This window comes from Mixophyes fleayi, chromosome 4 (genome assembly GCF_038048845.1).
Source record: "Mixophyes fleayi isolate aMixFle1 chromosome 4, aMixFle1.hap1, whole genome shotgun sequence".
Taxonomy (NCBI): domain Eukaryota; kingdom Metazoa; phylum Chordata; class Amphibia; order Anura; family Limnodynastidae; genus Mixophyes; species Mixophyes fleayi.
The window spans coordinates 103786954-103802064 of NC_134405.1; the positions used below are offsets into that span (position 1 = coordinate 103786954).

The window sequence follows — 15111 nt, forward strand, 5'->3', positions numbered from 1 at the left end:
GTTACTATTCCAGCCATGACATAACTGCCTGTGTTTGCGTCTCTTTGTTTAGATTGCAGCCTCAGTGGGGTCACCAGGTTTTGCAGCTGTATATTTATTTTTAAAATGAAAAGCTGCCGTACTGGCAAACCTGTCACAATTATTAGGGAATAATGAGGCACAATTGAATGGAGTATAGTGGTGACATTATTAATGGACCATCATAATAGTTTAAATAATGTGGTATAAGTGTGGCTCGATAAAAGGGTTGTCCACTTTTCGAAATTCCCCCCCCCCCCCCCCCATCTTATTAAAACCTTGGGTCCCACCTCATGGGTACCTGAAGTTGGATCACCGCACAGCTTGGTCAGTTTCACAGTAGTAACTTTACAGCCCAAAGCTGAGACCTACAATCTATCCAGAGGACTGGTTGGTTGAATCCTCCCACGAGATAAGGTAAAGTGTAAGTTAAGCAAGATTCAGGTAACAGGGGGCTTCCAGCATTTGCTATATGGGCAGAGGGGATAGGGCACAATGAGTAAAAGTCACAGATATGTTTTAAGTCTAAATGGAGTATTCTACACCACACTACATACTATGACACACTATTAAACCTACCTCAGAATGTCAGTTATATGTCTCCATTAACATGGCACCTGCTGGACATACTATTGGCTCTCAGTACACAGTCCATGTACAGTATGGGACAGATTGCATGTGGTCAACAAATTATGTCACCAACAATAGTAGCCAATTAGTGCTGAGCCTCATCAACCAATAGGAGACAGAGGGTAAGTGTAGACCTAGCCACTGTACAGTCAGCGAACAGCACAAGGAGGTCCTGATTTGTGAGTCACCAAATCAGAGTGGTCTGTGTTTGTATGGAAGGAGCAGAAGGAGATGCCATATTAAAGAGAGGCAAATCTGGGAAGTTACAGGGTGACAATGACAGCTCTGTCTTAGAGAAAATAGAAACCCATCATCATGGGGTCCACTGGCCTACAGGGAAAACTCCTGGTGAGACCTATGGCCAAATCGCCCCTGAATATATTGGGCGCTGATTGTCAAGTGCCTATTGTTAAAATGAGGTTTGGGGCTAGATTTACTAAGCTGCGGGTTTGGAAAAGTGGGAATGTTGCCTTTAGCAACCAATCAGATTCTAGCTATCATTTTGTAGAAGGTACTAAATAAATGAAAAGAGGATTTATGTACTTACGTTAAATCCGTTTCTCTGATTCCGTCTGGGGGACACTGCTTACCATGGGTTGTGGAGGGGAGCTTGGGAGTTGGCACCTAACTAGTTAATTTAGTACTGCTGGCAAACCCCCTCCCCTCTACAAACCCCCTGCCTCTTCCTGTCCAGTTAGTTTTAACAAGCCCAAGATAAAAAAGGGCAGTCACACAAGAACACACAGAAGGGAGGGATCGCAGTGTCCCCCAGACGGAATCAGAGAAACGGATTTAACGTAAGTACATAAATCCTCTTTTCTCCTTCATCCGGTCTGGGGGACACTGCTTACCATGGGGACTTTCTAAAGCAGCCCCCTAAGGGTGGGACTACTCTGAAAGCCCTGCTCGTAAAGCACTACGAGCAAAATTTGCATCCGCAGAGGCAAATATATTAAACTGGTAAAATTTGGTAAAGGTGTGGACAGAGGACCAGGTGGCTGCCCTGCAAAGCTGGTCCGCAGAAGCTCCATTTCTTGCTGCCCACGAGGCCCCCACCGATCTGGTGGAATGGGCCGTAAGTCTCTGCGGCACAGCACGGTTAGCATTAATATAAGCTTGCCTGATGGTAGACGTAATCCATCTGGCGATGGATTGTTTTGAGGCTGGCCAGCCTCTCTTATTAGCGTCATAAAGAACAAACAGTGAGTCAGTCCGTCTAATCTGGGAAGTTCTTTTAACATAAATGCGGAGAGCTCTAACCACATCCAACTTTTTCATCGATTGCTGATCCGTATGAGAAGTGGATGAGAAAACCGGAACAATTATTTCCTGGTTTAGATGAAAAGCCGAAACTACCTTTGGCACAAAGGAAGGAAGGGTTCTTAACACCGCTCTGTCCTCGTGGAACACCAAATAAGGTTCCCGACAGGACAGGGCTCCTAATTCAGAAACTCTGCGAGCAGAGGCAATAGCCAGAAGAAAAAGGACCTTCCAGGTCAAACACTTCAAATCCGCCTTATTCAAAGGCTCGAAGGGGGGTCCCTTGAGCATGTCCAGAACCAGATTGAGATCCCATGGAGCTGTAGGAGGGACATAAGGAGGCTGTATATGGAGAACTCCTTGGAAAAAAGTCCTAATGTCTGGTAAGTCAGCCAACTTCGTATGGAAAAATATCGAAAGGGCTGAAACCTGAACCTTTAAGGAGCCTAATCTAAGGCCTGCTACTAAGCCATGCTGAAGGAAAGCTAACAAGCGAGGGAGGCGAAAGGAGGACGAGTGGTATGTCCTACTTTCCCACCATCTAATATATGCCTTCCAAATCCGGTGATAGATGCGAGATGACACTGGTTTCCTAGCTCGCATCAACGTTTGAATTACACTGGAAGAAAACCCTCTAGCCCTCCAAAGGCTGGCTTCAACAGCCATGTCGTTAAATTGAGCTGATGTAAATTCTGGTGATGGAATGGACCTTGAAGAAGAAGGTCGTGACTATACGGAAGGTGGAATCCCGGACCTTCCGCCATAGATATTATTTCTGCGAACCACACACGCCGTGGCCAGAAGGGGGCTACCAGAATTACTGGTAGGGAACCCTGTCGAACTCGTCTGAGGACGCGAGGAAGCATGGGGATCGGAGGAAACAGTTATCCCATCCTGAATTCCCATGACATCGTCAGGACGTCCACTGCCGCCGCTAGGGGATCTCTTACCCTTGCGCAGAACCTGTGGACCTTTTTGTTGTGTCTGGAAGCCATGAGGTCTATGTCTGGAAGACCCCACCTGTGAACCAGAGATTGGAAGACTTCCGGGTGAAGTGACCACTCCCCCGGCATCATCTGGTTTCGACTTAGATAGTCCGCCTCCCAGTTTTCTATTCCTGGAATGAAAACTGCTGATATTGCCGGAACATATAGCTCTGCCCAAACCAATATTTGGGCTGTGATATCCATCGCCGCTGCGCTCCTGGTTCCTCCTTGTCTGTTGACATATGCCACGGCCGTGGCATTGTCGGACTGGATACGGACTGGGTGGCCCTGAAGAAGGGATTGTGCTCCCTGAAGGGCTAGAAGAATGGCCTTCAATTCCAATACATTTATTGGGAGAGCCGACTCCTGAACCGACCAACATCTATGGAGCCGGAGGTGCAGGACCACCGCCCCCAACCTTTGAGGCTGGCATCCGTCGTGGCTATGATCCACGACCAAGGTGCGAAGGATCTGCCCACATTCAAGTGATCCTGGCACATCCACCACTGAAGAAATGTTCTCGCCCTCTTGGATAGAGAAATCTTTTGAAGATCTAGGCGTAGGTGTGAACCTGACCACTTCGACAATAGGTCCCACTGGAAACATCGAGAATGAGCTCGACCGAAGGGAATGGTCTCGAAGGAGGCCACCATCTTTCCCAGTAGCCTCATGCACAAGAGCATTGAGGGTCTGGGAGAAGACAGAACCTGGGAGGTTACCTTCTGAATAGAGGTGATCTTCTCTACTGGGAGAAATATCCTTTGTTTGCTGGTGTCCATGATGAGTCCCAGGAACACCATGCGCTGACACGGAACCAACTGGGATTTCCTTAAATTTATCAGCCATCCGTGGCCCTCGAGAACCGCTTGGGTGAGGGATAGGTGATAGCTTAGGCAACTCTCTGAGGAAGCCTTGATTAGCAGGTCGTCCAAATAAGGAACGACCTGAACACCCTGCAGGTGAAGACATGCTGCCATCACTGACATAATCTTTGTGAAGACCCTTGGCGCTGTTGATAGGCCAAAGGAGAGGGCCCGAAACTGATAGTGAACTGATCCCACCGAAAATCTGAGAAGGGACTGATGGTGGATCCAAATGGGAATATGGAGATACGCGTCCTTTATATCTATGGACGCTATGAACTGATCTTTCTCTAGGCCGTTTATCACTGACCTTAGAGATTCCATCCGAAACTTGTCCACCCTTAAGTGAACATTGAGGCCCTTTAGATTTAAGATAGGGCGAAAGGAGCCGTCCGGCTTCGGGACTAGGAATAGGTTGGAATAAAACCCTGTTCCTATCTGGCAATCTGGAACCTTGGCGATGACCCTCTGAGCTAGAAGAGAAGCTACACAATCCTGTATAGCCTGTCTTTTTACTGGATTTCGGGAAAGAGGGGCCTGGAAGTAACGGCGTGGAGCCGGGCCTGAAAGGTCTATTTTGTACCCCTCTGAAATAATTCCCCGAATCCAAGGATCTTGGGAAGACGCTGCCCACTGTTCGTAAAACAGAGACAGACGTCCCCCCACAGGCGCCCCCTGCAATACAGGGTGGTCGTCAGGACGCAGGCTTCTCCTGAGATTTAGGGGCCTGGCGTTTGGATGCAAACGAGGACCTCCCTCTGGTAGAGGAGCCTCTGGAATTGGATTGCCTGCCTCTAAAGGGCTGTCCCCTATGGGGAGAGGCCCCACGAAAGGGCTGACAAAAGGCGCTACCCCTCGGGGCGCGGCTCCTGCTAGCATAGACTGGCAAGGACGTGCTCTTGCCCCCTGTGGCCTGGGAAATAAGGGTATCTAATTCCGGGCCGAACAAACCTGCAGCCGAGAAGGGGATAATTTCAACGGACCTTTTCGATTCCGCATCACCTTCCCAGGATTTCAACCAAAGCGTCCTTCTGGCTGAAATGGAGGCCGCCTGAATGGAAGAGGAGACTGCCGCTGAGTGCTGCTTCATAAATATACCCCGAAGCCTCCTTTAGGTGTAAGGCTAGGGGAAGAAATTCGGAGTCCTGTAAGGCCTCAGCTAGCTGGCCTGCCCATGCCTCCATGGCTCTAGCCACCCAGGCCGAGGCAAATGTGGGTCTAAAGGCAGAACCCGCAGCCTCAAATATGGATTTGAGCTGTGATTCAACCTTGCGGTCATTGGCGTCCGGCAGGGACGCTGAACCCGGGGCTGGGAGTAAAGTATGTTTTGCTAAGCGAGCAATGGGAATGTCCACCTTGGGAATACTTTCCCAGCGAGCCACTTCTTCTTCCTGTAAGGGATACAGGGAAGAGAACCTCTTGGGGATAGAAAATCTTTTATCGGGATGTTTCCATGCCCCTTCAGCGATATCTCCGCGGAGGGGGGAAAACGGCTGGCCTTCCTCTTGGCCTTTTTAAAGAGACTTCTGTCTCTGGGGGTTACATCTTCCGGTTCCGGGAGATCCAACGCCTGTCTTGCCGCTAAAACCAAATCGTTTACAAATTGGCCCTTAGACACTTCTCCCTGCTCAGAGGAATGACCTTGGTCAGTGTCCGAATAAATTTCCCCTTCTTCTTCAGACTCTTCCTCAGAATCTGAGAGGGTCAATAGGGGATTAACATATCTAGGCCTCTGTCTTTTAGCAGGCGGGGTACTAGAGGGGTCAAGTAGCTGGTTAAGCTTATTCAGCCCTCTGATAAAATCTGTAGACCATGCCGGTTCTGTAGCAACCAGGGCTGGGTCAGTCTGTAATGAGGATGGTCCCGGCAAACTCAAAGCACTAGAACCTGAGGAAGCCGGGGGGTCTGACTGTAAACTTGCATTACTAGCCACAGAAGTTGCCACAGTAGTCAGCAACTGGTTAGACTGAAGGACCATTTGAGCTAAAGAGCTAACCGACTGCGTAAGGGAGGTAACCCAGGCCGGTTCCACCGACGGTGGGACTGAAACCTGCGGTATCTGTGCAGTGGAAGCATCTGCTTCGCATGTCGTGCAGAGCGCCAACGGGTCCCTCTGAGCAATAGGTAATTTAACATTACATTTTGAACATGTGAAATATTTTGGCATAGGGCCCTTTCCCTTATCTGTCATATTTATAAAGGAAGGCACACCAAGCACACAGAGTAATAAAAAATCTAGCTGAATATACAGATAGATAGTTAATATAGAGAGAGAGTAAAATAAGCAATGAAAAACAGAGCAATACCAAGTAAACAACTGATATATTCTAAAAGTTGTACTTGAAATAGTAAACACCATAAATATCAATGGCTAGTAGGAGGCTATAATAGTAAACCTGCTAGCCCAGTATAACCACATCAGATATGTGTGTAAATAAAGGTGATACTTAGCCAAAGGCCACCCTGGGGAGCAGATCTGACAGCAGTCTGTGCTTTCTCCTCAGCTCCGTTCCTTTTCCCGGGCTTGTGCTGGCGCCAAAAGACCTGGGAAGGACCATCTCTCTCTCTGAAGGAAGGGGGGAACTCTATGTATTAACTCCCCCTTCCTGTAGTTCTTTTTCCCATGTCTTCTCCTTCTTTCTTCAAAAGAACTATCATAATAGTGGCAGAGTGGTGGAGACCTCTAGGACAGAGGTCTCCGCAGCGGAAGGTATCCGACGCCCCCCTCCTATGACTGAGGGGGGAATCTTGGTTTAGCCCCTTCTGCTCGGCGCTTCTGCCGAAATCCAAGATGGCCACCGCCATCTTCATTACCCGATAACCAGCGCTCTATGCCTGTAATGGCAGCGCCGGTTATCGGGGAGGCTATGGGAATGCAGCGGTCCATGAGACCGCTTGTCACTCCCTTCAATCAGGAACCTTGTCTTCAGCCCCTGTCAGTGAGAACCGCTGGCTCTCAGCTGACAGGGAAATGCCTGCGCTGCCAAGCTGTGAGTGTGTTCTCTATATTAGAACACACTCCAGCGCTGCCACCTAAAAAAGTAAAAAGTAAAGGAAAAAAATAAATTTTTAAACATTAAACTAAGCAGTAAAAAAAAAAAGGCTGCCCAAACTCCAGGGCACCTAAAAAAAACTGGACAGGAAGAGGCAGGGGGTTTGTAGAGGGGAGGGGTTTGCCAGCAGTACTAAATTAACTAGTTAGGTGCCAACTCCCAAGCTCCCCTCCACAACCCATGGTAAGCAGTGTCCCCCAGATCGGATGAAGGAGAAAGCTAGAATCTGATTGGTTTCTATAGGCAACATCCCCACTTTTTCAAACCCGCAGCTTAGTAAATCTAGCCCTTGGTCTTAATGGGAGCAACATATATTTTTCTAGTTGCTATTATTGCATACATTACTGATTAAAACAAGTAATGCATTTTCATCTCATTGAGCCTTTTAAAACCCCCACAGTCTATGTACCTCTTCATTTCTGATTTCCATTCTCTTGTACACAGCCATTGTTTAAGCTGGAATAGCTCCCGTTACATTTAATTGGACACATTCATACTACTAGCTGGAGTTCCTTCTCAGATATCCACTGGCACTTTGGAGTTAAAATTACCGGAGTTCCAAATTGCACCTTAATTACTCTACAGCTTTATCGGAGCAAAAAAAGAACATTCTGTTGCAAGATAAGTATAGAGTGAGACTTGGCCAAGACTGCACAACACTGCAGGTATCTGTGAATGTTGGAATAGACCACATATCAATTATACCAAAAAAAAATTATAGAACAAGTCAGTGCGGAGGAGGTCATTTTGTGGCATGCCAACAGTAATTGTATAATGCAGGAACATTTTAATGTATTAATAGATCCAGAAAATTCCTCCTATGATGTTATAAATTGAGGCTGTATTTGAAAATGTTTGATTATTCTCATGCAATCACTGTGCTTAGTTATTGCTAAATAAAGGAGATCAATAAATATCTATACAGGTTTAACGGTCTGGAGTTCAAAATAATAATTGTTTTATGTGTTATCAGTGAAAAAGCATGTTACATAAAAGCACTTTAAATACAATGCATGATAAAAGATTTATTAACTAGTGAAAAATATTTTTGCGGTGTTTCAGCTATTTAGCTTTGTATTTAGTTTTGACAGTGAACAATTCATTTCTGCAACAATTTCTTGTAAGGATTCACAGGTCCAGGGGCAGGCTGGGCTGGGGCAATCAAAACCGGTTATAAAACTGAGATGTTTTAATTAAAAAAAAAAAAATATGATGGCCCTTCTGATCTTCAGTTCTCAGATGCAGTGATTAAATAAAAAAAATAAAATATTTTTTTCAATTCATTAACCTTGTGGTGAAGCTATTGTTTCTGCAGTCTTATATTATATGAGCAATGACCAATATTCATATACATCCTATGTTCGTGCCTATTGAAGGAAATGTGTATAAGAGTCTTCATTTACATATAACAAGCCCTCAATTATTTTGTTTACCGTTTGCCCTGTTAAATTATACAACTATAAAAGTCAGATGACTGTGTGGTTAAATGCTTTAATTAGCAGAACCATAATATCTGTAATATTGCAAACTCATCTCAAATGCAAAAATAGACAGACATTTGATGCATTTCACCTACAGTCATGTGTTTAATTAAAAATGTGTGAAATTACTTAAAAGCAAATATAAGTTATTACATAAATAAAACTAGTATTGGAAAACCAAAGCCTAAAAAAAATTTAAAATCTATTTCCATCCAAAACTTATTTCGTTTTGGGTGGAATGAAGTTAGATTAAATAAAATACCTAATGTTAGTTACATGCAGTGCAGCAACCCAGCCTACTCCCTGATGCATTAAATGGTATAGAGGAAAATATCTTATCCCCTGCTTTGATTGCTTTCTTCACCCAAACACATAGCAGCACAATGGCTTAGTGGTTAACACTTCTGCCTCACAGGTCATGAGTTCAATTCCTGACCATGGCCTTATCTGTATTTGGAGTCTGTATGTTCTCCCCATATTTGCTCCGGTTCCTCACACACTCCAAAAACATACTAGTAGGTTAATTGGCCGCTATTAAATTGACCTTAGACTTTATTGGTCTGTGTATGTATATGTTAGGGAATTTAGGCTCTAAGCTCCAATGGAGCAGGGATTGATGTGAGCGAGTTCTATGTACAGAGCTGTAGAATTAGTGGCGCTATATAAATAGCTGATGATGATAAAGGACCTCCAGGTGAACTTCCTATTCATTAGAAGAAGTGTTCAGGGAAAGGGGATTAGACAACCCTGATCCTAGCCACCCACCCTCACAGGGGAAGGACTGGGGCAGTAGATAAATAACAATTAGTATTCTATTTCAATTCCACTCAAAACTAAAAAAAATATATATTTAGACTTCCATTGTACAGATATGTCAAATAGTGTAACGAGTCTGCTCCTTGTAGCTCATCTCTACTCCAACTGGTTTTTTCCACAGATGAAATCCAAATGAATGGAGAAATAATTAGTGTTGGGCTAACGCGCTGTTCTACTAAGCAACATTGGAAAACCTTAAATTACTGAAAGCTAATGCATGTAAATGAATCAAAACCATCCACTATAAAAAGTTTATATGAAAGGCGTTCATTTTTAGCCAAATAAGAAATGATACATGATTAATGTTAAAAAAGAATAGAGTGACTGGTGTGAGTATGGCACAATCCAACAGGTCATCTGCACCTTGGGAAACTGCTTTCAGCTTGCTGAACAAAATGGGCTTGTGTGTTTGCAGCTAAAAGTTTTAGATAACTATAAAAACCAAATATAATAGATAAAATTATGCATATGTGGAATTTTGTTTTTCCTATGTACATTACATCTCCTGTTTGTAAGTCAACAGATGAAAACTTTTACAGTAAAAACAGGAAAAGTAAAGTACAGATTACACGCTACATATAAAGGTTGCATACAAGATCTGACATCGAATGAAGACTTTTTCATATACAATAGAAAATGCTAGAGGATGTCTTCAACTATTGGATGTTTATGCAATATGTGGTTAGTGGCCCTTTAATAATGACTTCACTACAAATTCTGAAAAATAAAATCGTTTTCTTAACAAATATTATCCAGTGCATTTTTATATACTGAAATTAAATATATAATAACAAATTACAAGAAACACCCAAAGCCTTCTTACATTGACACTTCAAACTGGAAGCATATCAGTAGAGGCTGGATGTTTGTATATTAAAGGGCATTATTTGTATGATCACCCAGAGAAAGGACCCACATTAAAGGAACAATGGAGAGCAATACTGTTGGGCTTATGTGTCTTCAAGTTGAATATAGAGTGGATCCCTAATCACAGCAGTTACATCACACAGCCAATAGGAAACAAGCAGGATGTGCTCTGGTGCCTCCAGATAGTTTTATGTAAAGTGGGTAGGGTTAGAGTGAAGTGGGGAGGTCACGCTGCTATATGCCTCTTTATGTGTCCCATTCACCACTCATATATTCACTTTTCTCTTCGTCATCAGAGTCATTGGATACTTTTTTCATTCTCTGCATGGCTGCTTTAATACTCTGCTCAAATTCACTTTCTTGCTCTTTCTTCACATGGTCTTTGCTGACTTTCCTCAGTTTTACTCCTTGTTTAATAGCTGCTAGTATATTGTCTCTTACGTTGCTGATTGATGCCTGTGGTTGTTCCACTTTATGGAGAAGAGTTTGCCCTCGTTTCAATGATGCCAACACTTCTTCCATGGAACCTAAAACAAGATACACACATGACAGATGGGAAAAGGAAAAATATGTCTTCCCCTGTGGCAATTTCACCTAGAGGTAATCTGCATCATTATTACTATGATTAATATGAGTAAGATATTACAATATTATTTAAATATATTGTTCCCTAACAAAACAATAGGGTGCAAAATGTCTGCTGCCACTCTGCCTGGGGGATGGGTGTACTTTACTTAATTTGCAAATGGTACTAGCAAAGTCCCTGAAAAACTGCTCCAAACAGATGTATTACATTTACATATAATAGTCTTAAACTGTTATAAACTGTTACCTTGCAACATATTTTGTCTCTTAGTTTGGAAAATAACAATAAAAAAAAACCCCTTAGACCAGTGGTTCCCAAAGTTTTGCAGTTCGCGGCACCCTTAAAGTCTCCATAATTTTTTTAAGGCACCCCTCCAAAATAATTACAGAGCAGTCCTGTTTTAGAAGTAGTTGGGTCAAAAAATTGTAATAAGTATGTAGGTCAGGACAGAAATGCTTATTTAGTTGTATGCAAAAATGCCCCCACTGCATCCAGACACTCTGCCCTCTCTCACGCTGCCCCCTCTGCCCTCTCTCATGCTGTCCCCCCTCCTCTGCCCTCTGTCACGCTGTCCCCCCTCCTCTGCCCTCTGTCACGCTGTCTCCCTCCTGTCATGCTGTCCCCCTCCTCTGCCCTCTGTCACGCTGTCCCAGCTCCTCCGCCCTCTGCCAAGCTGTCCCAGCTCCTCTGCCAAGCTGTCCCAGCTCCTCTGTCACGCTGTCCCAGCTCCTCTGCCCTCTCTCACGCTGTCCCCCTCCTCTGCCCTCTGTCAAGCTGTCCCAGCTTCTCTGCCCTGTCACGCTGTCCCAGCTCCTCTGCCCTGTTTCCCTCCTCTGCCCTCTGTCACGCTGTCCCAGCTCCTCTGTCACGCTGTCACAGCTCCTCTGCCCTCTCTCACGCTGTCCCCCTCCTCTGCCCTCTGTCAAGCTGTCCCAGCTTCTCTGCCCTGTCACGCTGTCCCAGCTCCTCTGCCCTGTTTCCCTCCTCTGCCCTCTGTCACGCTGTCCCAGCTCCTCTGTCCTCTGTTTCCCTCCTCTGCCCTCTCTCACGCTATCCCAGCTCCTCTGCCACGCTGTCCCCTCCTGTCACGCTGTCACTCTCCTTTGTCCCTCTCCTGTCACGCTCCTCTGTCCCTCTCCTGTCACGCTGTCACTCTCCTCTGTCCCCCTCCTGTCACGCTGTCCCTCTCCTGTCACGCTGTCACTCTCCTCTGTCCCCCTCCTGTCACGCTGTCACTCTCCTCTGTCCCTCTCCTGTCACGCTGTCACTCTCCTCTGTCCCTCTCCTGTCACGCTGTCACTCTCCTCTGTCCCCCTCCTGTCACGCTGTCACTCTCCTCTGTCCCCCTCCTGTCACGCTGTCACTCTCCTCTGTCCCTCTCCTGTCACGCTGTCTCCCTCCTGTCCCTCTCCTCTGTCCTCTCTCAATTTGCCCCCTCTGCCGCGCACCAGCCATAAAAAAAACAAACAGAAACACTTACCAATCTGCGCGGCGCTGGGACCCAGCATCCTCCTCTCTCACGCAGCAGCTGTCACTGATATGACAGCTGCTGCGTGAGAGAGGAGGATGCTGGGTCCCGGCGCAGCGCAGATTGGTAAGTGTTTCTGTTTGGTTTTTTTATGGCTGGCCCGCGGCACCCCTGAGACAGCGCCGCGGCGCACAGTTTGGGAACCACCGCCTTAGACCATAATATTTAGGAAACATATAAAGTTATAAATGTTTGTTCTACCATTCATGATTATATTTTTATTATCATCCATTAAGGCACACTTTATGCTTTGAAAAAAAAGCAAACAAAAAAACCTGGGCAATAAATAACCTGTGCCTTATGGGGTGGATGTGGCTCTGCAGCACAGCTAGCTGCTGTTACTAACAAGTAATGTGGCATCCAATAGGACGATGTAAATCCTGTTCTTCTGAAAATGATCCAATCAGTTGTACAATGGTGTCCCCAGACGAACTGCAATCATCCAGGGGGCGGCTACTGTACAAGCAACGTGATATCTGATTGGATGCCTCTGACTACTAAATGTATAGAGCAGTCTCAGGAAAGGGGATTGGAAAGAGCAGGGAGATATGCAGCAATGCCAGCATCAGTAATGGTGGAAGCGTTTTCTAGGACATAAAAAGGGGACGGAGGGGGAGGTATTTCTTTTTGGGATGTACTCATTCTGGCATCGGTGAATATGTCACTACTTAAACTGATAACTCCAAAATGGTGACAGTGTAAATGTAGACATTCATTCTGTCAACTTGTTTACAATGGTGACAGTAGTAATGTTGACATTCACAATGTTGACATTCAAAGGCCAATGCCAGCTGCATGGATGGTATATGTGGGGTAATTAGAAATAATTCTATAATAAAGGCACGGTTTTGCCTTGGTGCACTACATGCAGGCTGCCAGTAAAAGTTTGGGCATGCTGGTGCTTGCAGCACTACAAGCACTAGCACTGCTGCGGCTGCCAGGGCATGCTAGCACTTGGGGAACCACACGTGTCAACATGCTCTGGCATCCAGGATCCGCTGGGAGCTGTAGTACACCAAACACAATTTGAAGGGGAAAAAAAACCCTTCCTGTAAAAATAATTTTATTGTAAATGAATAAAAAAGCCCAGTAATACTCCCCAAGCACCTTCATTAACGTAATTTGTTTAAAAACTATCACTTTTTTTCTATCATTCCATTAAAAAAACAAAAAAAACATGACCTCTGTCCCAAGAGGAGATCTGGGAGAAAAACAAAATTCACTGTGGGAGCGTAGACACCGATGTGGGATTGGATGGATCCATTCCGTTTTATTATTCATTGACCTGCCAGTGTAAACTAGATCTTACTTGATAGCATAGGAACATTGCATATAATTCCTTACCTGAATGTTGGTTCAAGGTTGATTTTGATGTTGCTGGTACTTTATCTACCAACATTTCATTAGGTTTTAGTGTTTCTACTGAACGAGGTAATGGAGCTGGGCCTATCAAAAGAGGCGTCAGGGATGGTAGAGGCGGCGGTGGAGGAGGCAGAGGCAGACGCAGTGCTGGTGGAGGAGGCAGTGGTGGTGGTGGTGGTGGTGGCGGCGGCGGCACAGTAGGTGGTGGTGGAAAGTGACTGGCTGGCTTGAAGGCTTCATCAGTAGGAGTTTCATGTCTAAAATTTCCTTTCTGAACAAAAATCTGCACAGGGATGTCTGCTGGAGGACTTCTGCGCCTCTTTGTTATACAGGGGGGTTGTAAGCTCTCGTGAGATTTACTGGATAAACGAGACTGTATTCGAGAGGTTTTCAGTACCACATTAGATTCCTTTTTCTAGAGAACGGAAAAAAAAAAAAAGTTACAAAGAAATGCTCCATTAACAAATACGCTGCTTGCTTCTATTCACAATTTTACATTCTACTTCAAACATAACATGACTGTGCACAACTTGAACACTGCAATTTAACACTCACATCTTTAAAGCTTTTTAATCTCTGTAGAGTTTTTTGACGTTCCTGATCGACCCATTCTTTTTTCTTTCTATCCTCTTCTTTTTTCTTGTCTTTTTTCTGTCATAACACAAAGAGCGGCTGTTAAAGTGTCTCCCACACACTGTTTTAAATGGTACAGAAGCCTCCACTTGCACTAAAGGTTGGCATGAAATCAGACAAGTGAAAACAAACCATTCATAGACTCGGTACTCACCATCTGTGCAGAGTGATGCTGCTGGAGCTGCTTCTGGCTTTCTTGGTACTGTTTTTGTTTAAGATCCTGTACCTCTATGCACTGATCCTAAAAGCAAGAAGATGCACACAAGAATTAACCCACATGTATTTACCATTACTGTAAAGTGCTAAACAGACTATTCAGATTATAACTTGTTGTGCAATCTGCACAACAAGTTATAATCCGCATGGGGCCAGTTCAATGTAGGCCTTCTGTATCCCTAGGTAATTCCCCTACATTTCATACAGGTTACCTGGCTTGTTCCAAACACGTTTAGAAGATAATGAAGTAGCTATGAAGGTTAGTACGGACAAGGTATTATAAAATGAATGAGAGTGTAGCAATATTAACACTATACCGATCATGCAGAACTTGAGGTAACGGATGTGGTCAATGGAGGATTAACACCTTGGAGTCCTGGGCAATAACAAAGATATGGGCCGCTGCCATTTATTCTCAAACCATCCTCCCAACTGCTGTTTAACTGACAGCTAGGAGCCAGGGCCAGAAGTAATTTTGTAAGGAGCTGTACAGTTTGTTTTTTTAGGGCATACTATAACATATTATACTGCACAGCTTAGCATAAAATTGAGATGTATATTGCACATCACAAAAGACCTAGTTCAGCAGAAGCCGTTGAGCCCAACTCACTATGTCAGCAAAAGGCACTGAGGCCCCTTGCTAGAAGATCTTGCCTCCCCCCCTCATTATATTTGAATAACAGCAGAGAAAGGGTTAAATTATGCTTTCAGAAACAGGAGCTGGTAGCCAACTATCTTAAACAGATTAACTAACCCACATTAGATGCAGAGAATATACAAAATGTTAGAGGCACCCTTTTCCATTTAGGAAC

The 15111-nt window shown here is 44.7% G+C and overlaps 1 protein-coding gene across 1 annotated transcript in view; it reads right to left on the reverse strand.

Moving 5' to 3' along the window:
- Nucleotides 1–7380: 7380 nt before the first annotated feature.
- Nucleotides 7381–15111, reverse strand: part of WHAMM (WASP homolog associated with actin, golgi membranes and microtubules) — a 37433-nt gene continuing 29702 nt past the window's right edge. Inside the window, 4 exon segments of the mRNA XM_075207920.1 lie at nt 7381–10501; nt 13433–13865; nt 14006–14101; nt 14238–14324. Coding sequence (XP_075064021.1) covers nt 10221–10501; nt 13433–13865; nt 14006–14101; nt 14238–14324 — 897 coding nt within the window. The 3' untranslated portion in view covers nt 7381–10220.